This window comes from Dermatophagoides farinae, chromosome 9 (assembly GCF_024713945.1).
Source record: "Dermatophagoides farinae isolate YC_2012a chromosome 9, ASM2471394v1, whole genome shotgun sequence".
NCBI classification, from domain to species: domain Eukaryota; kingdom Metazoa; phylum Arthropoda; class Arachnida; order Sarcoptiformes; family Pyroglyphidae; genus Dermatophagoides; species Dermatophagoides farinae.
Genome location: NC_134685.1, coordinates 2,332,588 through 2,357,886, shown reverse-complemented (window position 1 = coordinate 2,357,886; position 25,299 = coordinate 2,332,588). Strand labels below are relative to the sequence as shown.

At 28.7% G+C, this 25,299-nt stretch overlaps 4 protein-coding genes and 1 long non-coding RNA gene across 11 annotated transcripts in view; 2 read left to right on the top strand and 3 right to left on the bottom strand.

The window, feature by feature from the left end:
• The window catches only part of Sh (Potassium voltage-gated channel protein Shaker), a 40,405-nt gene extending 21,609 nt beyond the window's left edge, over window positions 1-18,796 (top strand). For 2 of the 3 annotated variants that reach the window (XM_075733945.1, XM_075733946.1), the window contains 3 exons: window positions 11,151-11,498; window positions 15,027-15,561; window positions 15,635-18,796. In XM_075733945.1, the coding sequence (XP_075590060.1) occupies window positions 11,151-11,498; window positions 15,027-15,561; window positions 15,635-17,539 (2,788 nt within the window). In that variant the 3' untranslated portion in view covers window positions 17,540-18,796. Of the gene's footprint in view, window positions 1-5,773; window positions 6,277-11,150; window positions 11,499-15,026; window positions 15,562-15,634 lie in introns of those variants that run through there. The other variant, XM_075733944.1, reaches the window with a different exon arrangement.
• Window positions 17,950-19,147, bottom strand: LOC142597789 (uncharacterized). Its single transcript, XR_012832407.1, has 3 exons — window positions 18,985-19,147; window positions 18,159-18,907; window positions 17,950-18,088 (listed from the first exon to the last, which is right to left on the bottom strand). It is a non-coding gene; the product is annotated as an uncharacterized LOC142597789 (long non-coding RNA).
• Window positions 19,148-19,349: 202 nt separating this feature from the next.
• Window positions 19,350-20,898, top strand: LOC124497495 (uncharacterized). The gene is made up of 2 exons (XM_047061151.2): window positions 19,350-20,130; window positions 20,220-20,898. The coding sequence occupies exons 1-2, from the start codon at window positions 19,587-19,589 to the stop codon at window positions 20,888-20,890; spliced, it is 1,215 nt and encodes a 404-aa protein (XP_046917107.2). The 5' UTR covers window positions 19,350-19,586; the 3' UTR covers window positions 20,891-20,898.
• Window positions 20,899-21,004: 106 nt separating this feature from the next.
• Alg-2 (Apoptosis-linked gene-2) lies at window positions 21,005-23,535 on the bottom strand. Of its 5 annotated transcripts, none has more exons than XM_075733948.1 (4): window positions 23,037-23,492; window positions 22,239-22,367; window positions 21,935-22,172; window positions 21,005-21,419 (listed from the first exon to the last, which is right to left on the bottom strand). In XM_075733948.1, the coding sequence occupies exons 1-4, from the start codon at window positions 23,181-23,183 to the stop codon at window positions 21,268-21,270; spliced, it is 666 nt and encodes a 221-aa protein (XP_075590063.1). In that variant the 5' UTR covers window positions 23,184-23,492; the 3' UTR covers window positions 21,005-21,267. The 5 variants fall into 5 exon arrangements, with proteins under 5 accessions (XP_075590063.1, XP_075590064.1, XP_046917110.2 ...); XM_075733949.1 differs by having other exon boundaries at window positions 21,941-22,172; XM_047061154.2 differs by lacking the exon at window positions 23,037-23,492 and adding an exon at window positions 22,910-22,989.
• A 548-nt stretch (window positions 23,536-24,083) lies between these two features.
• Window positions 24,084-25,054, bottom strand: LOC124497500 (glutathione S-transferase). Its single transcript, XM_047061158.2, has one exon. It carries the CDS (start codon window positions 24,885-24,887, stop codon window positions 24,222-24,224), a length of 666 nt encoding a protein of 221 aa, XP_046917114.1. The 5' UTR covers window positions 24,888-25,054; the 3' UTR covers window positions 24,084-24,221.
• Window positions 25,055-25,299: the final 245 nt, after the last annotated feature.

Sequence of the window (25,299 nt, the reverse complement as noted above, 5' to 3'; positions counted from 1 at the left end):
AACAGAAATAATCAGAAAAAAAATGACGATGATGTTGTTGTTGATGTAGAATATGCCGAATTTGAATGAATCCAGCGCATCAGAATCAATCCAGAACTACAAAAAAAATGAAAAGAAAATACAGACAGACAGCATCAGTGATATTGTGGAAGACAACAACAACAACAAAAAAGAAGCAAAATCAAACACAACATCACGCAAATACTAACACACACACACACATGACATGGAATTACCGTTGTATATGTGTGTGCGTGCGTGTTTCCATTGTCATTACATTTGAAAATCCATTGAAAAACAAAACAAAAAAATGTTTCATCAACAACAACAACAACAACAGCAATGGAATCCAGAAATTCTTTAACCAGTTTGTTTTTCCAATTTTATCTGATGAAAATTAATGTGATATAATAATGATGTATTGATGAGAAAGAGACAAAGAAATTTTTTTTGCCATTTTTTTTTTTTGCTTGAAAATTGAAAATGTGTGTGTGTGTTTGATGTCCAGCATATAATTTGTGCATATTCAATCATCATCATCATCATGATCATCATGAACATCGATCGATAATCGATTTATCAAATGTAAGAAAAAAAAAGTTTGAAAAAAAAACAAAAAATTTCATCCATATTTAAAATTGTCACACAAATATCATCAACTGCCCACGGACGAAGCGCGAACAATTTTGTATTCATTATCATTGCATTTAGAAATTGTTTCAGAATAAGTCAGTTAAAACTTTTATTCATTTTCACTATAGTTGAATGTTTGCTCTTTATACAAGAATAAATTCTGGTAGTCCTCAGGAATCATCATCATCATCATCATCTTCAAATTTGAATTTGAATTTCAAAACTCCACATTATCTAGAATGTTCGTATTCATTTATTCATTCATTCATTCGAATTGAATCGAATACCACGACAACAAATGGCTTAAAATTTTGAAAATGATGAAACTTTTTTTTTCCATTCCATCCATTCAGAATAGCAATAGAATAATAGAATATTCACAGCAAATCATACAAAACATTGAAACAAACAAAATGTGTTAATGTATTGTCATATGTCTTGCAGAACAAGAATATTCTTTCGTCATCGTCGTTGTTAGCTGTCGTTGTTGTTGTTGTTGTTGTTCTAGAATGAATGTTTTATTATTCGATTCTTTGTTTGTTTTATTTTCTTGTTGTTGTTATTATTATCCTGATATTCTGGTTGTTTTTCTATTATTTGTCATTTGTCGTGTTTTATTCAAATATCTCTATCTCTTTCTCTCGTTTATCGCTATTGTTGTTTGCAATGATAAGAATAATCTTCTTATCATTAAAAAAAAATTCTCATAAGAATCATGTTTAGTTGGTATCCAGAAATTCTTTAGTCCATGGGCATCATTCATAATTCCAAACAAATCGATCGATATCCAGAATTGAATCCAGAATAATTTTTTGGTCAACAAAAAACAAAACAAAAAAAATTTCATAAAGTTGTCACATCAACATTGAAAGATTTGATCTCTTTTTTTTGTTTGTTTGTTTGTTTTGAGAAAAAAAAAATTTCACACACACACGCACACACACACACACACACATTGAATTCATTCATTCAGGCAGAAAAAAAAACATATTAAATTCCATTACCTTTTCCAAATGGGCTGATGATGATGATGGTGCGGCTGTTACAGTCCAGTCCATCTATGAGATTTTTTCTTCCACCGATGTTGTTGTTGTTGTTGCTGCTGCTGTTTGAGTGCAGTGTTAGATTATTGATAAAAAAAACCATTAAATCACCACCACCACCACACAGAGTATAGTTTCAGTTAGTTGAAATCTAAAATTCTTGAATTCATTTCATTGGTTGAATGTTGGTCGAATAATATGTCCTAAAATATTTAACACTATATAAGGTCATTTAGAAGAAAAAAAAATTCTCTCTCTCTCTCTCTATATTTGATTATCATCATCATCATCATCATTGGATGATTATTATTATTATTACCACAAACACATAAACGGAATACACACATAGAGAAAAAAAAAATTTTCATGATAACATTATCATCATTTTGGAATACTTATGGTTTTCTGTTTTCTTTCCATATAAAGAAAGAAATCTAATAAATGATGATAATACACACATACAAACACACACACACACACATACATCCATGTTTCATGGTCATGATAATCTATATAATTGTGTCGAATATGTATGTATATGTGTGTTTAGTATGACTATTTCTGAATCAAATCCATCTATAAGCTTAATGAACTTGCTTAGTATATACTACATTAGATGCATAATATGAACTCAAGAAATATGAGTATGGAATCAAGTTAACACTTTTTTTTCTGGAATTGTAAATCAAAAAAAAAAATGACGGTGGTGGTGGTAGGGGTGGAAAAGAATATCTGTGAAAAAAAAACCATATACAGTATGATCGCACAGCCACGAAAAAAAAAGAATTCTGTACTAAAAAAAAATTAGGACAGCAAAACGAATTCTAAAAATAGAAAAAAAAAATTCAGCGTTTTTTTTTTTGCTTTTGATCCAGAGAATAAAGAATCTCTGTACACACACACACACACCGTGAGAGATAGAGAGTAAATTTTTTTTTCTGTTATCGTTACAACTGAATTTAATTCCGAGTTTTTTTTTGTTGTTCACAAGGTTGATGTTCACAGTATTGAGTTTATGGGCGTTTTTTTTTGTATTTCTGGAACGATTTTTTTTGTGTATTCATTGCATCTATTCAGTATACATATTGACGGATCGATAAATGGATGGATCATCATCATTTTTTTTAATCGATCGATTACCTAGTTGGTTGGTTGAACTAACTAGAAAAAAAAATTGATTTTTTTTTCATCTTCAAACAAAAAAAAAACCAGAAATATCCGGTATTTTTTCTGCGTGTGTGTGTGTATGGGGGTGTGGTTGTTTACGTTTTTTTTCATCATTATTCTGTTTGGTCATTTTTCATCATTGAATATGTGCAACTAGAAATATTCTCACCTTAGCTTTATGAATGTGAATGGAGAATTTTCTTTTTTCATTCATTCATTCATTCATTCTGTTTACCATAGAAATGGTAATATTTTCCTGATAATTCAATAGATATTCTACAGTCATCGTCGTCGTCATCGTTTGGTTGTTGATGATTGAATTTTTTTTAAATTCCCTGAATTCATTTGAAATTTATTATTAATTTAAATTCAAAAAAAGCAAAAAAAAGAAAAAAAAATTCACCTGAAAAATTCATAAAGCTACAACTATTCAGCTCAGCTTTCAGAATTAGAGTGTTGTCTAAATTAAATTTTTTTTTCACCACCAGAGAAAAAAATTCATTCATCAAAATCATGAGAAAATTGTCATATGTCACACTCACACACATGAACGCATATCAATTAATTTAACAAATCATTGACTCTCTCTCTCTCTCTCTCTCTCTCTCTCTCTCTCTCTCTCTGTTGCTCTGCAATCATCAATAAGAATAAAATTTATTGAACAGCAGAAAACTATAAAACAGACTACTACTAATTTAAATTTTGAAACAAGAAAACATGCCAATTTTTGTAATCAAAGTGAAATAATAATAAAAAAACAACAAGCAATGAAATTCTTTTTTTTACAATGAATAAATGTATAAAAATTCTGAATGAAATTCTGTAAAGTTTGTTTTTTATTATTATATATATATTGTTATTATTGTTGTTGTTTGTAATAAATTTTTCTTTGAAATTTGGATGGTAATTGTCACTAAAAAAACAAGAAAAAGAAATAACAATTGTATATATACAGAATATTCTTACATTCTGCAAATATTTTACAATTATTATTAGACAAAACAAAAATTGAAATTCTAAAAACAAGTTCTGTTTTGGGTTTGTCCACAGAGATTAAACACAGAAAGACAGAAAATCATTCATTTTATTAACCTTGTCATATCTTTAACATTCTGTGTGTGTGTGTGTGTTTGTTGTTCATTAAAATTGTATATATCATCATCATTTGCCAATTTATGGGCGAGAAAATTTGAATCCAATTCAATGCACACACACACATACACACACACAGCTTGATTGATCATCAGTCATTTGAATTCCGATACAATGATTCTGTTGATTATTTGAATTCTTTCTCCTTTCTCCTCTCTTTTTTTTCATTAGTTTACGTTAATTTCATTAGCAGAATCATGTATGTATTTCAATCACTTTTTTTCTTCTTTTTTTTCGCTTGAATTCTTAATAAAAATTCTTTATGGTCACAATACGAAATAATCATCTTAATAGTAATAACAACTTGTATCCACACACACGCACACACACACACACAGAATAAGAATTCAATTGATTCATTCGCTTTGATTATTATTGATAATAATAATAATTTTTTTTTTCATTAAATTAAAATTATCATTCAGGCTGAAATCAGGGAAAATAAATCAAAGTTTCGTTTCATTTTCGTTTTCAGTTTGTTGTTGTTGTTGTTGTTGTTGTGCATGTACGTATATATCAATAATAAAATCACAGTGGTTGTCCGGACAGAGAGAGAGAGAGAGAGAGAGAGAGAGAGAGAGAGAGAGAGAGAAAACAAAAAATTTTTTTTTCTTCTTCGTCTTATTCTGGTTATTCTGATCATGATGACGTTATATACAGAGAAAGAATTTATTACTTTATTTGATATTTTGATTCTTTGTTTGTTTCACTCTCTATGTCTGTTTGTTTGTTTTGTTTTTCCACAGTTTTTTTTTCAATTTTTTTTTCTTCATTCTGGAAACATTCATAATAATAATCATTCACAATTGGTGGTGAATTCAGCAAAAAAAAAAAATAAAAATAAAAAGTTGTAGAATAATAAGAATAACCAGAAATACAATACATAACCAAATTATATTATGTAATTCTATGTGATTCTCTCTCTCTCTCTCTTTCTCTGAAATTAAATAGATTTTCTTCTTTTATTGTTTTCAAGTTTTTACTGTTGTTGTTGTTGTTGTTGTTGTTCTAGTTTCTATATTCATTTTATTGTTATTATCATGGACTTGTTGTTCAGGTTGCTTTTGTTTTTTTTTGTTTTTCATTGTATTCGTGGAAATTAGATTTACACAAAGAATAAATGAATAAATGAATGAATGAAAAAAAATCAATTGTTTAGCTTGTTTGGTTTTTGTTTGGTGCATTCTGATGATGATGATGATCATTATTTTATTGTTGTTGTTGTTGTTGTTGTTGTTTTTGAATTTAATTTACTCTCATTATAATTGTCAACCTATACATGGAATGAGAATAACCTTTATCATCATCATCATCATCATCATCATCATTTTTGGTTTTGTAAATGATTTTTTGATTAAAATCATTACATTCTGAATGATGATGTGGATGTGGATGTAGATGTGGACGATGATGATGATGATGATGATTTTGAACCGACAAAATAAACATTTATTTCCGGTACTTTTTGTTTTTGGTTTATTAAATTAGATCAGCCCTTTCTAGACTGCGGTCTGCGAAAAAAAAAATTTTGCCAACTGTCACTGTATACACATAGTAATCAGCGGCTGAAAAAGTTTTTTTGAAACGCTAGATTAGATTTTTTTTATTTTTTCGTTAATTATGGTTCTGGGCAAAATTATATTGTGTGTGCGTCTGCGTGGGCGTTTTGTGTCTGTCAATTTTATGGATGGAATTTTTGTTTGTTTTTTTTATTGTTGTTGTTGTTTTCTGATTCTTTATTTTTTTTTTTTTTTTGATCGTTGAAAAATCATTTAAACATCATCATCATCATCATCGTCATTATTTGAATAAAATAGTAATGACCAACAAATTGAACAAATTGATAATTGATTAATTTTTATTTTAAAAAAAACAAATCAAAAATGGCATTCTGTTCTGCATATGGTACATATGGTTTAGGTGTACCAGGTACACCACAATATGCATCGGATCGTTCAAATTATTTACCAGGTAGTAGTATTGGACCTGGACAAACCGGTGGTATGATACCGATGTTTTTGCAAGCACCACCACCAGATCGTGCTACCGGTTCTAGTAGCGGTGTTGGTGGTGGTGGTGGTGGTGTTGGTAGTTCAACATTTGCATCATTTCATCATCATCATCATCATTTACATCCAAATCAACAACATATACATCAACAATCACAACAGCCACACCAACAACACCAACACCAACATCCATTATCATCATCATCATCTAATATTGTACAACAACAGCTTCAATTAACAGCACGTAGTTCAAGTATACAAAATTTAGTACCGTAAGTGTATAAAATGCATACAAAAAAAAAAAATTTTAAATTGTTGACGCCAAAAAAAAAAAATTAATCATAAAAAAAACTGGAACACAAACGCCATCTATTGATTCGTAATGGTATTTTTTGGGAATTTTTTTTTTATATTTATTTTCATAACCCAAAAATCTAATAGACATCAATCATCATTTCTTTCTTCCAGTATAACTTTGTTTTTTTTTTGTTTCTTTCCATAAAAAGTAAAATATGATGATGATGATGATGATAATCATAAACCTGAAATGTGTGCGTGTACACTATACACCACTGTGTGTATGCGTAGGTTTCTGGAACAGCCTAAAAAAAAAACAATAAAAAATGAAAAATTCTCCTTTTGTGTGTCTGTGTGTGTATATGTCAGTCATTCTATCATTAGACCAAGAATAAAAATGAACTGAAAAACTGTATCAAGTTAAATGACGTTTTTTATGTGATGTGCATGTGTGTGTGTGCGTACCACCTCATCAGGTTTCAGGAACACTTGCAACACATCTTAACAGTGAAACAAAAAAAAAATTATTATTATTATGAAACAAGAATAAAGAATAAAGAATAAAACTAACTTTGGATGTTTAGAATAAAAATTTTTTTTCTTCACTGTTTCTCTTTCTTTGACGACAAACTTTTTTTTTATCATGTTTTTCTGTGTGTATGTTATATAGATAGATGGATAGACAGATAGATAGATAGATAGATAGATAGATAGTAATCAGCATTGTATGTAGGATTCTTTGGCTGAATTATAAAACAAAAGAAACGAAACGAAACAACAACAAAAAAATCACTCAATATATTCTCAATTCTGGAATTCTGTTATCGGCCATATAATCATCATCATCATCATCATCATAGAGGTTTGTTGTTGTATAGTTTTACTATTTAGATACAAAATATGCGAATCGTTTTGGATTTTTCTTCCTTTTTTTATTTTGTTGTTGTTGTCGTTGTTGTTGTTGTTGTTATATACCAATCATTTGTTCATTGGTGCGTCTAATATGTGCGTTTGTTGGACGAAATAAAATGAAGAAAAAAAAATTGTCATCTTTTTTCGCATACATTCAATGATGGTGGTAGTAGCAGTCGAAATAGTAGATAGTGGTGATGATTTTGGTATTTTCATTAATACAGAGTACAACGGAAGAAGAAGAATTGAAGAATCTATATGGAATCTAAAAATGAAATCAATAGTAGTGGCACACATATTCGTATAACCCGCGGTATTTTTTTTTCACATATATATAAGAGAATTATTATCCAAAAAAAAAGTTATTGCCCGAATTTCTGTTTTTTTTTTGCCTGTCTATACTGGTAGATCATTCGGTTGGTCCACGGATCGGTTATTCTAGTTTGTTTGTTTGTTTTTTTCTGTTTTGTTTGATAATAAAATGTTTGCTTTTTTCCATTTCTATTTGCTTAATAATGATGAGAAAAAAAAATTTCGTCTACTTCTTCTTCTTCTGGATGTGTGTATATAATATTTTGATTTTCATCAACAACAACAACAACAACACACACGCACTGACACTTTATTGAATTTGATGTTTCGGTTATTATATATTTTTTTTTTGTTGTTGCAATTCCCGTTTTATGTGAGTAAATGTGTTAAGATTATTGTGTGTGTATGGATTCACATCATTCAAATCAACGAACAAACAAACAAACAAACAAACGGGAGAGAGATATTGTTTATTTTGTTGATTTTTTTTGTTGTTGAAAATTTAAATTCTGTGATTCACATTCATTCATTTTTTGTCGATTCCTTCTCTCTCTCTCTCTCTCTCTCTCTGTGTGTGTTTTGTGTTTTTTTTCTTGATTTTTCAATTCTTTCTGGTCCACAGAATTTGGAACAACAACAACAACAACAATAATTATCAATTGCAAGATTCAAATTATTGATTTTCTGGATCATCATCATTATCATCAGAATGATGAAAAAAAAATCTTCAACTTTGACATTTTTGTTTCCATCATCATCATAAGCAGCAGCAGTAGCAAAATGAAGTTTACTTGAATTGAGTGTTTTCTCTCTCGCTCTCACCACTCTCATACAAAGATCGAATGAAATATACAAATAAATATTATTTATGCACATTCACTTAATACTATGAAGAATATGGAGAATTAATGGAAAAATGAACAGAAAAAAAACTAAACTAAACCGAACTAAACCAAACTCTGGTAATTCATCCAGACATCATTATTGAAAAATTGAAAATAGAATCTGATTTTTTGATGAATTCAATTGATCATGGTGATGATTTTTTTTCTTTTGGAAGAAATTCGAATCTAAACCTTACACTAATGATTGATGATTGATCGTATTTAATCGATTGATCGATTGATTGTTTGCAGAGAAAAAAAAGAGCAAGAATATTTTTGACTACAAAAATGAAGCAAGAAAAGAATTTTTTTTCTCTCTTTTTCTCTCTTTGAATAATTGGCATAAAGAAGAGATTTGTTTGCTTTTGGAATTTAGAAAACACTTTTGAATGCAAGCAATTAACAATCGAATGATTCTTGTCCAACAAAACAACAATAACAACAACAACAACAATGGCGAATTCAATGTCAAAAGAACAATATACGAATCGTAACTAGAATCATCAGGAATAATTGAAAAGAATCCATCATTACGATACGATCTATTATGGACTATTGAACAAGAAAAACCTGCAAATAGAAATTGATGGCCAATTCAAATGGCAGCACAACTGAACAGAAAAAAAATGGAATTTCCAGTGATTTCATCCCATTAAAAACTTGAAAAATTTCAAAGAATATTCTTGCTGAGAACTTTTTGGGTTTTCTATTCAACCGAATAAAAAAAATTCCTGAATTATCACATCCACGCTATAAAAAAAAATAAAATAGATCGTTTATCATTTTATTGAACAAAAGAAGAAAATTACAGTGATACGTGAATGCTTGAATGGGCGTATAAGAAAATTTTTCAAAAAAAAGCAATGAAAATTCAATGAATCAGAATCGTCGTCGTCATGATAATAAACTGGTTTACTTGGGAAAAAAATAAAATAAAGAAAAAAGATAAACAAACTTCGTGTGGTGAGATTAAATGTCATGACCATAATCATCATCATCATCAATAATGATAATGATATAATGACAATGACAACAAATCTTACAAAACCCACCAAATTCTCATTTAATAAATTTATTCTGTAAACTGCTTCGTAAACATTCCATAATCATCATCATCGTCATCATCCACATTTTGCCATTGTTTTAGTGATTATCATTCTTATTCTGGTGTGTGTGTGTGTGTGTGTTTATGTGTTTATTATCGTCAAAGTGGCAGTTCATATATACAGAATTCTATTATTAAAAAAAAAAAAATATTTTTCATCGTTTAAAAAAAAAAAAATTCAATGATCCTCATCATCTGCAATAATTTCAATTTTTTTTTTGCAAACTTTCACTTTTACAACAAATGTTGAAAGATTCTTCATTATTCTTTATTCTTTTTTATTATCTTGTCGCTGTATATGATATATATGAATGACAAATGGTGCCTGATGATGATGATGATGATGACAAACAGAGAGACAAACACGAACAAGATTCTCAAGAACATTTCTTGTTGTTGTTGTTATTATTACACATGATCATGATCATCATGATGATTATACGAAATCAAATCGGATGAATATAAAAAATCCAAAAAGAAAAAAAATTTTACAACAACAGCAACAATGTTGTTGTTATTCTAATGCCAAAAATCGAGGCCAAGAGCAGCAAAACAACAACAACAACAACAACAAAACAACAACAACAACAACGAAAAAACAGTGAATGAATACGATTCGATTCTTGTAAAAAAAAAAAATTATTCATGTTCGATTTTGTTGTTGTTGTTGTATGTCTTGATGTCTGGTGTGTCAGTGAAAGAAAAAAAAAATTCTTTTTCATTATTCGACCCGTTCATTCATTCATTCAAAATTCATTTATTCATTTGATTCATCGTGTTTGTTGTTGTTGTTGTTGTTGTTTTTTTTTCTGTACAACAAAAATATTCTGTGCATCAAAAAAAAAATTTAAAATAAAAAAAAAAAATTCTAAACATTCTCCCATCACACACACACACACACACACATACATTAGTCATGAGAACATTTTATTCTTCTCAATGATAACGATTCTGATTTTGTGTCTCTTTGTGTGTTGTTGATGATGATGATGATGATTCTTCAACGGTTGAACCATTGAATCATTGAAATTTTTTTTTTCAAAATGAAACGAACAAAAAAATTTTTCGTCCAAAATCATCATCTACCATTGAAATCTGTCCAATTTGATTAAAAACAGAAATTCATTTCCTTTTTTTATGAAATTTCCGGTCTCCATAAACAGAACAAACAAACAAACAGACCATGTGTCATGTTCAGTTCATTTCCGATGTTTACCTGCTGTTGTTCCATCATCATCATCATCATGTGATTTGATATCGAAAAAAAAAAATTTTTTCATTTTAAATTTTAAATTTTTTTTCTGTTTGATTCACTGCTGATGGAAATTGTTGTTGTTGATTATTTAATGTTGTTGTTCATTATTACATCATCCAAACAACGACGACGACGACGACGAAAAAGAAAAAAACGACGAAAACATTCTTCATTCTTCATTATCAGTGATACTAAATGCCAAAAATTTTTTTTTTTTCGTTTACATTTTCATTTTTATGAATTTTGATCAAATAACACTTTAAAATATCTCTAAATTCCACAATTTCAATACGTTTACACATTACGATTAATAATGGCACCATTATTTATGATATTCATGATCATTGCAATATTGGTTTTATTCTTAATTTGTCTTTGTAGATCGATACCAAAATCAGCACAAGATGATTCTGGTGGTGTTGGTGGTATTGGCGGTGGTGCCAGTGGTGGTATGGGTATTGGTGGCATGGCCGGTGATTATGATCCATATCATCATCCTGGTGGATTACAATATCATGAAGATAATGAATTATTAGCTGGTTGTGAACAACAACAAGATCTATTGCAATTAGCTGGTGGTTTTGGTTCACGTTTTGAGCCATTATTACATAGACATGATCTATGTGAACGTGTTACAATTAATATTAGTGGCTTAGTGTTTGAAACACAGCTTCGTACATTACAACAATTTCCAAATACATTATTGGGTGATCCGGCCAAAAGAATCCGGTAAGTTTATAAAGAATTTTCTTTCGTTCTTTTTTTTTCATGCTTACCATATGACACATACACACACACACAGACACAAACAAATTTGACATTATCAAATTTGGACGGAAATATGAAACAAGAAAAATTCTTGGAATATGATTCTCTCTCTCTCTAGCTCTGTTTCATATTCTTTAGTCACCAAATCTAGAAACTTGACTTTAATTTTAGCTTTCAAACTAAACCAAACACACACACATGACACCAAAAAGAATGAACAACAAAAAAAATGGAAACCAAATACCAACGAACAAATGAACACAAACAGACAAACAAACAAACAAAAAATTGATGATGCTGAATGCTTGTTAAACTGCAAAAACAATTCTATTTCCATTCTATTATGATTGTGTATAAAGAATCAGCTAGCAGTAAATACAGTGGCCAGAAAACAAAAACAAACAAAAATTTAATTATTAAAATGGATTGCCATTTAGATTTCATTTTCTTTTCCATTTTTTTTTGTCGGAAATTTTCCATTTTTTTTTTTGGTTCTGTTTTGTTTTCGCACAATCAAATTTCTCTTTTTTTTTTCTTTTGTCCATGTTCATTTCATTCGTTTCAACTGATTGATTGATCAATTGATTTTCGATGATTGGTTTTTTTCTTTTTTTTTTTTTTTTTGATTGCACTGAACCAAAATTCAATTCAAATTGATTCAGGCCAGAAAAAAATAGGATCTAGTATACTAAATAATAACCGGAAATAATTTTTTTTTAAATCTAATTTTTATGCAAATTTTCATTGATAATTAATGTTCATCATCATCATCATAAATATCGTTGTTGTAAATTATTCAAGTCAGTAGGCGGTACCAGAATTTTCATTCTAATTCTGTTCATTCATTGTTTTTTTTTTTTGTTTTTTGAACACTGAATTCCAGCTTGAATTCGTTATATGATACACACGCCTGATATAATAACCATTATTATTATTATCATCATCATCGTCATCGATAATGGCCATTCATTTATTCTGGAGATAAAAAATACACACACACAGAAATTTGATTCTTTACTTGATCATTATTTCAATTAATTAATTACAATATCAAATTCCAACGACGACGAAAAACGATCCAATAGAAAAAAAATCATATTAATAACCAATATTATATGAGGTTATTATTTGGAAAAAAATTTTTTTTTTTCAAAAAACAAATGGACAAAGCAATAAAATGATCATGATGATGATGATGATGATGATGATGATCATGATGACTGTGAGAATTGAGAATTGAGAATTGAGAATCTAGAAGGCCATAGACTATAAATCATCATCTTTTATTTTTTTTTTTGCTACTATTCTTGATAGATAATAATTTCATTTGATCGTCAACAACAACAACGAACAACAACAAAAAAATGGTGATCATCATCATCATCAAATTCTATAGATTACAATCCAAATGATAATGTTGATTGCCATTAAAGAATGGGAAATTTCGGAATTTCTTTTTTTTGATTATTATGAATTCTGATTACATTTTCTTTTATTCAATGATTTTTTTTTCATTCTTAATGTCATCATGGACCAGAATAAGTTATTATTGGATTGGATATATACTCTATTAAAGATCATCATCATCATCATTTGTTTAAAGGTCATAGCAAAACAAAAAAAAAACAAATGCAGTGAATAAGAAACGGAAATAAAATTCAATTAATCAATTGCAGACCAACTGAGACATCTTACTAATGTGCACTGGCAACAAAAAAAACATTTCAAACACACACACAGACACACGCAGAAAAAAATCAATCTTGTTTACAAACAAATAATTATGGTGATCAATATTGAGTTCCGTGTGTGTGTGTGTTTGTCCACACTTTTTGACCATATGACATTTTTATCAATTACAAACAAAAAACAAACAAAAAAAAACAATAATCGTTTGATTCATTTCATTTCAATCGATATAAATGTGTTTGTCTTTCAATTTTGATTCTTTATAATTTAATTTAATTTAAACTTTGCCATTCACATGTATTCGTTCCATAATAATATTCTTCAAAAATTCTGACGAAATTCTGTTATTCTAGAGATGTGAAAAAAGATGGCCAAGATTTTTTTTTTTATTGCCCACTTTTTTTTATTGAGTGTTTACATTGAAAAAGTTGACAAACAACAAGACAAGACAAGATTTTTCGATTCGTTTTCTTATTACTTGCATTTTATTTTTTATATTCATTCATTCATTACAAATCAAGTCAACAACAACAATTTAAAAAAAATAAAACATCAAATTCGTTTATAATGATTTTTTGTTGTTGTTGTTGTTGTTGTCGTCGTCGTTGTTGTTGTTGTTGTTGTCCAGCATTTTTTTTTTTTATGATCATCATCATGGATTCAAATTCCAATCGAATGAAACCAGTCGTTTGTTTCAATCATCAAATTAAACCGGCTCAAAAAATAAACATTCAAACATGGTTTATGACATGAACAAAATAATAATAATAATAACACTGAAAAAATAAAACTTTACAACATTTACTTTTGTTCGATTGTTCCGAATAAATTTCTGATGATGAGTACTTGATTTTCTATTCCAATCTGTGATTCATTCCACCCACGCATACACACAACGATTTGCTCGTTAATTGAAATTGTAAACAACAACAGTACAAAAAGAAAAGTTTTTTTTCCCGTACATTACGAATTTCCAATCATCATCATCATCATCATCATCACATCTTCATGATCATTGATTGCACAAGAGCAGCAGCAGCAAAAAAAATCCCATTTTTTAATTGGCTAAAACCACACATCATCAGCAGTGGCGAAATTTTTTTTCTTTTTAGACCAGAAAAAAAAATTCCAGTAAAAATTTTCTTTACCAGAATCTAATCTGAATCCACTAGAGACCGAGATACACACACACACACACACACATATGCAATTCATTTTGAGCATATTTCAGCAGTAGCAGCAAGGACAAGAAAAAAAAATTCTGTAGAATAGAAAATGAAAAATAAAAGATTGGAAGGTTGGTCTGTCGGTCTGCAAGTCTGATTCTGAAATATTCATGGTTATAAATTAACCAATTCACAATTGAAGAGATTTTTTTTTTTGTTATTTTTTTCATCAACCAACCAAGTAGTGAAACATTTTTCCGTTTTATTCATTAAGTTTGTTTTTTTTTGTTGTTGATCCAGAAGAATTTATTATTATTCCACAAGAACGACAAAGGAAAATTTTTCTTTTGTTGTTTTCCATTTTCACACACACACACACACATCAATATGATGGATCGATTTCATTTTTTTTCTTATTATCAATTTAATCAATAAATCGATCAATCAATCAATATGGATACAGAACACACATATGCACTTGGTTACATTACAGAATATTTTAAAAATTAATTAACACATAAAAAAATATATCTCATATTTATTCATAAAAACTAATTGATTTGTTGTTGTTTTTTTTTCCATTTTCGTTTCTCTCTTATTTTTTCTGAATATCCACTTATTTACTTACTTACAGCTATTATGATCCGCACACAAATGAATATTTTTTCGACCGTAATCGTCAAGTATTTGATGCCATTTTATATTATTATCAATCTGGTGGACGATTACGTAGACCAGTGAATGTACCATTGGATATATTTGCTGAAGAGGTGAAATTTTTTGAATTAGGCGAAGCAGCATTCAACAAATTTCGTGAAGATGAAGGTTTTGTCAAAGAGAAAGAAAAACCATTGCCAAAAAATGAATTTAAAAGAAAAATATGGCTATTATTTGAATATCCAGAATCATCACAATGGGCACGTGTTGTTGCCATCATATCTGTGGTTATTATCATATTATCAATATTAATATTCTGTTTGGAAACATTGCCAGAATATAAACATTATAAAATATTCAATACAACAACGAATATGACACGTGTTGTAGAAGATGAAGTACCATCATATACGGAACCATTTTTTATCATTGAAACCATTTGTATTATTTGGTTTTCCATAGAAATATTGATCAGATTTTTTGCCTGTCCATCGAAAATAACATTTCTAAAGGTAATCAATATATTGATATTTTTTTGTTGTTGTTTTTAGTAACCAAAAAAAATTTCTCTCGTTATATAAATAGGATATAATGAATGCAATCGATTTTTTTGCCATAGTGCCATATTTTGTAACATTAGCCACAATGATTGCCAAACAACCTGAAGATGATGAATTACAGAAATTACAAATGTTACATGGTAATACTGATTCAAAATCACAATCATCATCATTAGCAATATTAAGAGTAATACGTTTGGTTCGTGTATTTCGTATATTTAAATTATCAAGACATTCAAAAGGATTACAAATATTAGGAATGACATTGAAAGCATCGATGAAAGAATTAGCATTGTTAATATTTTTCCTATTAATCGGTGTTGTCCTATTCAGTTCAGCTGTTTATTATGCTGAAGCTGATAGTGAAAGATCAAATTTTAAATCAATTCCAGATGCATTTTGGTGGGCAGTGGTTACAATGACCACTGTTGGTTATGGTGATATGCGTCCAGTTTGTGTTTGGGGTAAATTTGTTGGTTCATTATGTGCTATAGCCGGTGTATTAACTATTGCATTACCAGTGCCGGTTATTGTATCAAATTTTAATTATTTTTATCATCGTGAAAATGATCAGGAAGACCTAGAATCAACAAATTTTAACCACGTCCGGTGTTGTCCTTATTTACCTGGTTATGTTGGTACAAATCGTTTACGTCGTACATCATATTCTGATTCAAATATAACACATAATAATAATGATGATGATGAAGATGATGATGATGATGATGGTGATATTATTGGTGATATTGATGGTATTAGAATCAATGATAACGATGATGATGATGATGGTGGTAATGATAAAAATAATGATGACGATGACGATGATAATGATCATCATAATAGTGATAATCATCATCATCATCATCATTATACAAGTAAAAATGATTTAATCGATACTGGAAATACAAAACAACAACAACAACAATTGAAAAAACCATTTTATCATCGTTCATTATCATCACAATCAACACAACAATTTCAAGATAATTCAAATGACCAACAACAACAACAACAACCATTATTATTAATGGCTAGTAATACAATAAAAAGTCCATCATTATTATCATCATCATCATTATCGAATCGTTTTCCAACAAAACCAACAATTGCTGAAACTTGTGATTATGAAAAACAATTACAATTAATGATACAACGTACAAATAGTGTACGACAGGCTAGTAATAGAAGAAGATCTAGTAATCAATCAACAAGTCCATTATCGGCTGCTACATCATCATCAGCTATTGGTACATATCAACAACATCAAAATCATCCATATTCATATTCACCATATCCAACAACAATGTTTCCAACGACAATATCATCACCAATACCAATTACAGCAGCAACAATAGCGACAACAACTGGTGGTGGTGGTATTATAATCGATCCAAATGGATCATCAACATTACGTTCACCAATATCTGAAACTGGTGGTATTAATCTTACACGTACAGCATCATTTCATCGGCAACAATCACAACAACAACAACAACAACAATCATATCGTCGACGATCATCAACACGTAGTCCACAATCAAATTATTCATCACCAGAATCGCCGACAAAAAATAAGCTCAATAATACAAATTTTTTAAATTTAATAACCATATCAAATACATCATCATCATCATCATCATCACCACCATTACTACCACCAGGTTGTCAGGCACCACCAAGTCCATCATTAAGATTACATTATATTGATAATAATCGTAATTTACGGTCACCATCAATTGAAAAAATAATTCCAACAACAACAAAACAATCGATAACATTGACACCGCCACAACCACAACAGCCATCATCAACGGCAACAACAACAACAACAACAACAGCAACAAAATCGGCCAAAAAATCACGTGTATATCTAAAAGCAAAACATACAATGATTAATATAATTGCATTCATGTTTTCAATATTCTTATGACATTTAATAATAATAATAAAATATATCGACAACAACAACTACAGCAACAAACATATCAAATTTGCAAAAAAACATTCGATGATAATTCTCAATACACAATACACACACACATACACACAACACATCGATTTTTTTCTCTTGAAACCAAAAAAAAAATTTTTTTTTCAATCATATAAAAGGACCATATTTTAAAAAATTTCTTTTGTGTGTGTGTTCAGGAGCTTACTCTTTTACAAATACACACACACGACACATACATGCCCGCATGCCCAGCACATATTATAAATCAAATATGATGATGATGATCAAAAAAAAGGAAGAAAAGAATATTCACTGGAAAAAAATACATGAAAGAAATCGGTGAAAATGAATCATTTTTTATCAAGAAAAAAAAATAGCAAATATCGAACCCGTATTAGATGATTTGGTGATATTTTCTTTTCATCATGATGTTTGATGATGATTTTGTTACAGCACAAAAAAACGAATTTCAAAGAAAAAAAAAGACGGCCCAAATGAATAACAAGAACACGAACAATGAAGCAGAATCTACAAAAGAAAAGTGAAGAAAAGAAAATGAATACAGAATGGAATGGAATTCTTGGTAAAAATATCATACCATATTATCGATGGTAGAAAATGTTAGAATTCGTGAATAATGTTAAACATCCACGAACGACGATGACAACATAATATATAAAAATGAAATGGGAACATTAAGATTTACTGTTGTTGTTAAAGAGATACTTGCTGCTTAAACTACTAAATAATACTATAGATCATTTGTAGTGATTGTCATCATCATTGTCGTCAGAAATTTTTCTTTTTCTTCTTCTTCTTTATTTTCGGCGGTTTATTTTTATTTTTTCGATTCTGTTCATTTATTTTCCTTTATCATTGTCGATATCTTCAATTGTTGTTGTTGTTGTTCTTGTTGTCATCGGTTTATATACATGTCCATCTTGAATTATTCATTCATTTGTTGTTGTTGTATGTTTCCGTTGTATTTTTTTTTTTTGTTATTTCATTCTCGGCAATGATGATGACCCTGTGGTTTAGTGGACTATAGTTATGGCTGGCTTTGGTTATCATCATCATCATTATTATTATTGTGTTCATATATTACATATTGTTATTGTTGTTGTTGTTGTTGTTATTATTAGCGTCAATTTAAATGGAAAAACCATTTATTATGATGATGATGATGATCATCATCATCATTTTGATACAATAATATAAAGGCCATGTTTCTTTTTTTTCTTGTTGCCGCTTGTTGTTTTGGCAATGACCATTTGATGATGATGATGATGGTTTTATCAAACCAAACTGATTATATCGATCAACCAAATGAAATGATATAAAAAAATACTGATATTTTATAATAAAAGAAATTGTTATTGTTAAAATTTGTTTTTTTTTCTTCTTCTTCTCAATCTTTCACTTACCATTATTTTCTGTCTTTTTTCTCTCTCTTTGTATTTACCATTATCAATAATGATGATTGTTGTTGTTGTTGTTGTTGTTATATTTTTTTTCTTGTTCATCAATTTTTTTTTTTGATTTTTCATCATAAATCGATTATCAATGATTGATTATAAAATAATTTAAATGAAAAATAATAAATCAATGAATGTTGTTGAGATAATAATTGCCCAAAAAAAAGAATCAAATCAAATCAAAACAATCAAAAACAAAAAACAAACAAAAAATTCGAATATTGTTCGAGTATACATTCATAAATGACGTATGTGATTTTTTCTCTTTAATTTTTTTTTTTGTTGCGCATTTTGAAGCAAAGAAAATCAGTGTATGTGCGATTATTATATGTATTCTGGAACGTATACGAGTCAAACGCGTTTACACAATTCGTTTTCGATTTTTCTGTATATTTGCGTGTAAGCGATTGCATAATAATAATTTTTAATCTTTGTGGTTAAACAAAAAGATTTGTCGAGAGAGAGATATTTCAACTTTTTTTTTGGTATTGTATCGATATAATTCATATATATGATACCTGATATTATATTCAGGAAATGCCATTGCCATAATGAAATTTTTTTACATTACGCCTGTGATTTTCGAACTAATCATCATTATGAATCATTTTTTGCCAAAAAAACCAAATTTTGTTATCAACCAAATTGAATCATCATCATTTAATGATGTTATTAATAATACTACTACTACTAATGTGATATCGAACCAGATGACAAATTTATCGTGGTCATTTTTCGAAAAATTTATTCATCAATTATCATTGGCATATAATGAAACTTGCCACCATTGGTATGATGATAATGATCGATTATTATCGTTGACGGCCACTATCAATATTGAAAAATCATCATATATTGATATGATACCTCATTTACAATTTGCAATTAAAAATGATACAAATTTTACATTTGATGATAATTATCTACTACTTAATCGATTTATTGATTCAATTAATTTCGAAATTTCAAAACGTCCATTGGAACTTTATACAATGTTTCAACCATTATTATTCATAATTATATTGATTATATCGATATTCTACAAATCTTCTTTCATTGCACATAATCTTTATTACTTGGCATTCGAATCGATGGGTATAATAATTTATTTTCCTTTTTTTTTATTTATTAACTAACCAGAATAATAATTTGATTTTTTTTGTTGTTGTTGTTGCTGATTTTAGTTATCATACTTACCGATGGCCATGATTCTTCAATGTTTGCTTCTTATTACGAATCATTCATTATGTTTTTCATTTTTTGTCTTTCAATCTACATCGCTATTATTGGTTTTTCTTTTTTTAAACAAAAATCTTACAAAATCTGTACCGTTAAAATTGATGATATAATCGATAGTAGTAGTGATATGATCAGCATCGAATCATCATTATATAATCATGATAATGATTATTCGATCTCAACCGAAATGGATGCTGATGGTGAATCTGATCTCGAAATTATGGATAATCAATCACATATGGAAATGGAACACATTTTCGATGAACAGCTATTAATGCGATCAACACCAATACGAGAACTGTTTATCAATCATCGACATCTATTTCCGCCATTATTTGTTCATAATGAATATTATCATCCAATATCAAGTGATTGTTGTTCATCAATATCATCCACAACGAATCTTAATACAACAATTGATTCAAAACAAACAAATGAATCAATCATAAATCGAATTCATTCATCTAATATAGTACGAAAAATGCCATTTAAATCATTAATGGAACAATCATCAAATACACAATCGTTAATTAAAACGGATGTTTCAACCGATCATGATGATGATAATAATATTAATTCGTTTATAATCGTTGATAGTGATGGCGAAATTGATTGAAAAACAAAACAAACAAACACATACAACACAGATATTTTTGATATTTTTATATATAATCATATAACACAACATTCTCTCTCCTTTTATTCATCATTCAGTATTTCACATGGCTACTTTGTTATTTTGATTCAAACTTTGTTTTTTTTTTTAATTATATAATAATTTCAACAGTTTCTTTTTTTTTGGACATCAATAAAACAAAACAAATACAAATTTTCCTTTTTATGACATATAAAGGTAGACAACAATTTTTCTGTTTTGAAAGGAATCATTAAAAAAAAATTACAGGCTGGAAGTATAATAACCGGGGATGATATATAGGGATCCATCATCATCATTATTATCGATGGCCATGACCAAAATCTACACATAGAAATTCAATTCAATGCAATATTAAGTACCATGGTAAGAAATTGTTCATAGGAAATTTTAATCCAACCATCCATATCGGTATCAAATTGACGAAAAGCATTGGTCAAACTTTGTAGCTGTACACAAAGTTGAATAAAATCATCGAATGTAACGTGACCTGTTTATAAAAAAAATATAAGAAAAACAAATGAAATGAATAAAAAATTTTTAGCCAAAAAATTCATGCAGAAAAAGGGTAAAACATGTATAGCATAGAGGAGGATATACAGAATCATCGAATGGTCATAACAAGCAAGTATATGAAAAAAATGACGAAAAAAAGCTTAGAAATTATACAAATGGGGGATTGCTACTGGATTAGTTTCAAGTGGTGGGAAAAAAAAGATGACTGAACAATATATTGCTGGGTATGTGATGATTTTCTAATTCATTTTTCAGGGGGTTTTTTTTTGTTTACATAAACGAAGTTCAAAAGTTAGTCATTGGCCACTATTATATATTACATATTAGAGACGTTGTTTCGATGAGAAAAAAAAATGTTCCAAACAAAACAAAACAATAATTTCATTGGGAATGAAGGTGAATGAAAAGAGAGAAAAGAAAAAAAAGCATTTTAAAAATTTTATCATTCATTTATGATTGTTTGATCAATTTAGAGTGATCGATGCTTACCTTTACCTTCACGATCATAACGTTTCATTAGAATTTGTAGAAAACTATCGGTAAAACGATAGCCAAATGTTGTCAATGCTTGTCGTAATTCGGATGGATCAATATTGCCAGAATTATCACGATCAAATGATCGAAAACAGTTAAGCCAATCGGTTACATAACGCCATAGATGAGAAAATTCTTCGAAATTAATTGAACCAGTTTTATCTTTATCAAACATTGCAATCATCAATCGAACCTGAGATAGAACCATTATTGGAATGAATATTTCAAAGGTCAAAAAAAATCAATCAAATTTATTTACGGTTTCAGGATTGAATGGTTTCCATGTTCCATTGCTTAATGCACCTTGTAATTCATTAGCTGATATTTGACCACTTCTATCTTTATCAACTTTATCAAATACGGAACGTAACCATTCTTGGTTAGGCATCTGATGGGCGTTGGCAGCAGTGTTTGTCATTTTCAATTAAAAATTTGTTTGATTCAAAAACAAAAAAAAAATGAAACGTAAAGAAAAAAAATTAATTCAAGTTCAAGCTGTTAGATTGATCGATTGTTGTAATTATAATTTACAAACAACCAGTGATGATGATGATTCACAAACAACAAAAACGTTTATCGCCAAGGCCAATAGACAAAAAAAACGATGCGAAAAGAACGAAAAAAGAAGAAAAAATTCTCAACTCGAACATCAACAACATCGCCGTTCATAGACAACGTTACGGAATATTTTTAAAATTTTCAATTTAAAGATCCAAATGTGAAAATTTTTCAATAAAAAATAAGAATATTCTATTGAATTAGAATTCATGAACAGTTAGAATATTTATTCATTTCAGCAAAATGACATGTTGACACACACACACACCTACATTGTTCTATTAATAGTACGCCCACACACACATTTGAATTGAGATATTCTTTTTGAGAATATTAAAAGAAAAAAAAATTCTTATTCAAAACAAAACTTACATATGGTTGATTCTGTGGATACGATGGATAATGTGGAAGGTTATATTGATTAAATTGTTGCTGTTGTTGTTGTTGTTGATATTGATTATTATAAGAAAAAAAAATTCTTATTCAAAACAAAACTTACATATGGTTGATTCTGTGGATACGATGGATAATGTGGAAGGTTATATTGATTAAATTGTTGCTGTTGTTGTTGTTGTTGTTGTGGATATTGATTATTATAATATGGATTATTATTATAATGATGACGATTATTATTGTTCCAAGACATTTTCGTTGTTGTTGTTGTTGTTTGGATTTCGATAAAAAAAAATGAAATAATGAAGAAATAAATTCGTTTGATCGATAATATTGTTGTTGTTGTTGTTGGGTAAAAATCAAAGAAAAAAGAAGAAAAATCAAGTTCAAACCATAAACAACAGCAGCAGCGATGATTTGGCAAAAAAAAACAAACAAATAAAAAACAAGAACAGTTGATCGAGCAATAAAAATGGATAAAAATGGAATGTATATGGTAAACAGCAACCAATGATGATTGTTTTCTCTTTTTTTTTCTAGAAAAAAATTTTTTTCATTTATAAAAATAACAAAAAAAATGGGCGTTTTATAATGATTTTATCATCGATCGATCGATATATATGTTGATGATGTTGATGATGATGATTACATCACGGTTTTCAATGATGATAATATGAGTCATCATCAGTGGTTTTTTTTGTCCAAAAAAAAAAACAAAAAAAAAATTTCAATTCTTTGTATATAAGACCAATGGATGGCGCATCTGATATATACCACAATATTTTAAGAATTCAAACAACCAATTCATTAATCAATCGTTGATGAAGACACCGACCATGGGTAACCATCATTGATCGAAAAAGATTGGTTTACCTGCGCGAATTGCAAAAGTTATTCATGAGAATTTTTTTTCTTCTTGTTGTTGTTGTATTAATTAACTGTGTGTATGTGTGGATGATTTGTGAACAAAAATATATTCGATATATAAATCTGATCAACAACAACAACAACAACAAAAATAACGGAATGGATGACAGATTCGAATGAATTATTATTATGATGATCATTATCATCAAGAAATTGAAAAAAAACCATGTTGAAATCAAATCAAAAGATGTGGATAGATTGAGAAAAAACAAAATTCTAAAGAAAGTTTTTGTTTTTGTGTGTGTGTGTGAAATTTATTCAATTTTTTTTCTATTAGTAATCTGTTTAGTAATACATTGGAGATTTTTTTTTTATAGGAATTTTACTTTCTCATTAAAATTAATTAAAAATTCAATTGATTGATTTATTGATATGTACCATTCCATTTAGCAATAGCACCATTGAATGGTTTAGGTTCCTGTTCACGAATGTATGCAGCAATTTTGGGCATCGATTCAAAACGTTTAATGAAATTTTGTAGATTTTCAAATGGTTCCAAAATTTCCGATGTCAACACTTTATATTTGACCAATAATTCATAGAGACAGAAATCTACATAGCTTAGATTTGTACCGCCGACGAATGGAAGATCGCCAATAAATTTTGACATTAATTCCAATTGATTTGGTAATGTACGAAGATATTCTGGTTTCAATTTTTCACAATTTGGATCATATGAAACACGTGCCATGGCAATGACCATATCGACTGTTTGTTGTTCACAAAGTGATATCCGTATACGGTCTTCTTCAGTTTCACCATCAAGATTATGACGACGTGCCAAATGCCGTAAAATGGCCAATGTTTGGGTCAATTTAATATCACCATCAATATAATATGGTAGATTTGGAAAATCTAAACCAAGTTGAAATTTTTCATTCAACCAATCGGATCGATCAAATGTTGGTGGTTGTCCATAATGATAACGTTTATCGATGAAATCAACACCAACATATGATAATAACATACGAATTGGCTGTGCTAGACCACGAATATCCCAATAACCAACTACTGGTTTTGATGGTTCCATTTTATCTTATCAAAAAAATCTTTAATACTTAATGATTACAAACGAATCCGTCAATGGATAATCATAGAAAAATGACAAAAAAAATAAATAAAACCAAGATAAAAGTGAACAAAAAAAAAGCGAACCAAACAATAAAAAAAAAATTGTTAAAGTCACACACACAGTGGAAGCATAGAAAAAGGCGCGTAAGAGGGTTGTAGTTGATGAATAAAAAATTCCATTTATCATTTCATTATACTACTACAATTTTCATTCACCACTACCATTTCACACACAAACATGAACAAAAAAAAAACAAATTCATAATTCTATTCCACTTCCTCATAAATTTTTTCAAAGAATAATAATAATTTTCAAAATAAAAAATAACAAAAGAATTTATTTTCGAATAAAATAGTAGCGGTATATATAA

Excerpts from the sequence above, each read along its gene's own strand:
- LOC124497495 (XM_047061151.2), top strand. The coding sequence starts at position 19,587 with ATGAAATTTTTTTACATTACGCCTGTGATTTTCGAACTAATCATCATT. Across the intron at positions 20,131-20,219 it reads CTTGGCATTCGAATCGATGG|TTATCATACTTACCGATGGC; the intron begins GTATAATAATTT and ends TGCTGATTTTAG.
- Alg-2 (XM_075733948.1), bottom strand. The coding sequence starts at position 23,183 with ATGTCTTGGAACAATAATAATCGTCATCATTATAATAATAATCCATAT. Across the intron at positions 22,173-22,238 it reads AACCATTCAATCCTGAAACC|GTTCGATTGATGATTGCAAT; the intron begins GTAAATAAATTT and ends GTTCTATCTCAG. Across the intron at positions 21,420-21,934 it reads TTATGATCGTGAAGGTAAAG|GTCACGTTACATTCGATGAT; the intron begins GTAAGCATCGAT and ends TTTTATAAACAG.
- LOC124497500 (XM_047061158.2), bottom strand. The coding sequence starts at position 24,887 with ATGGAACCATCAAAACCAGTAGTTGGTTATTGGGATATTCGTGGTCTA.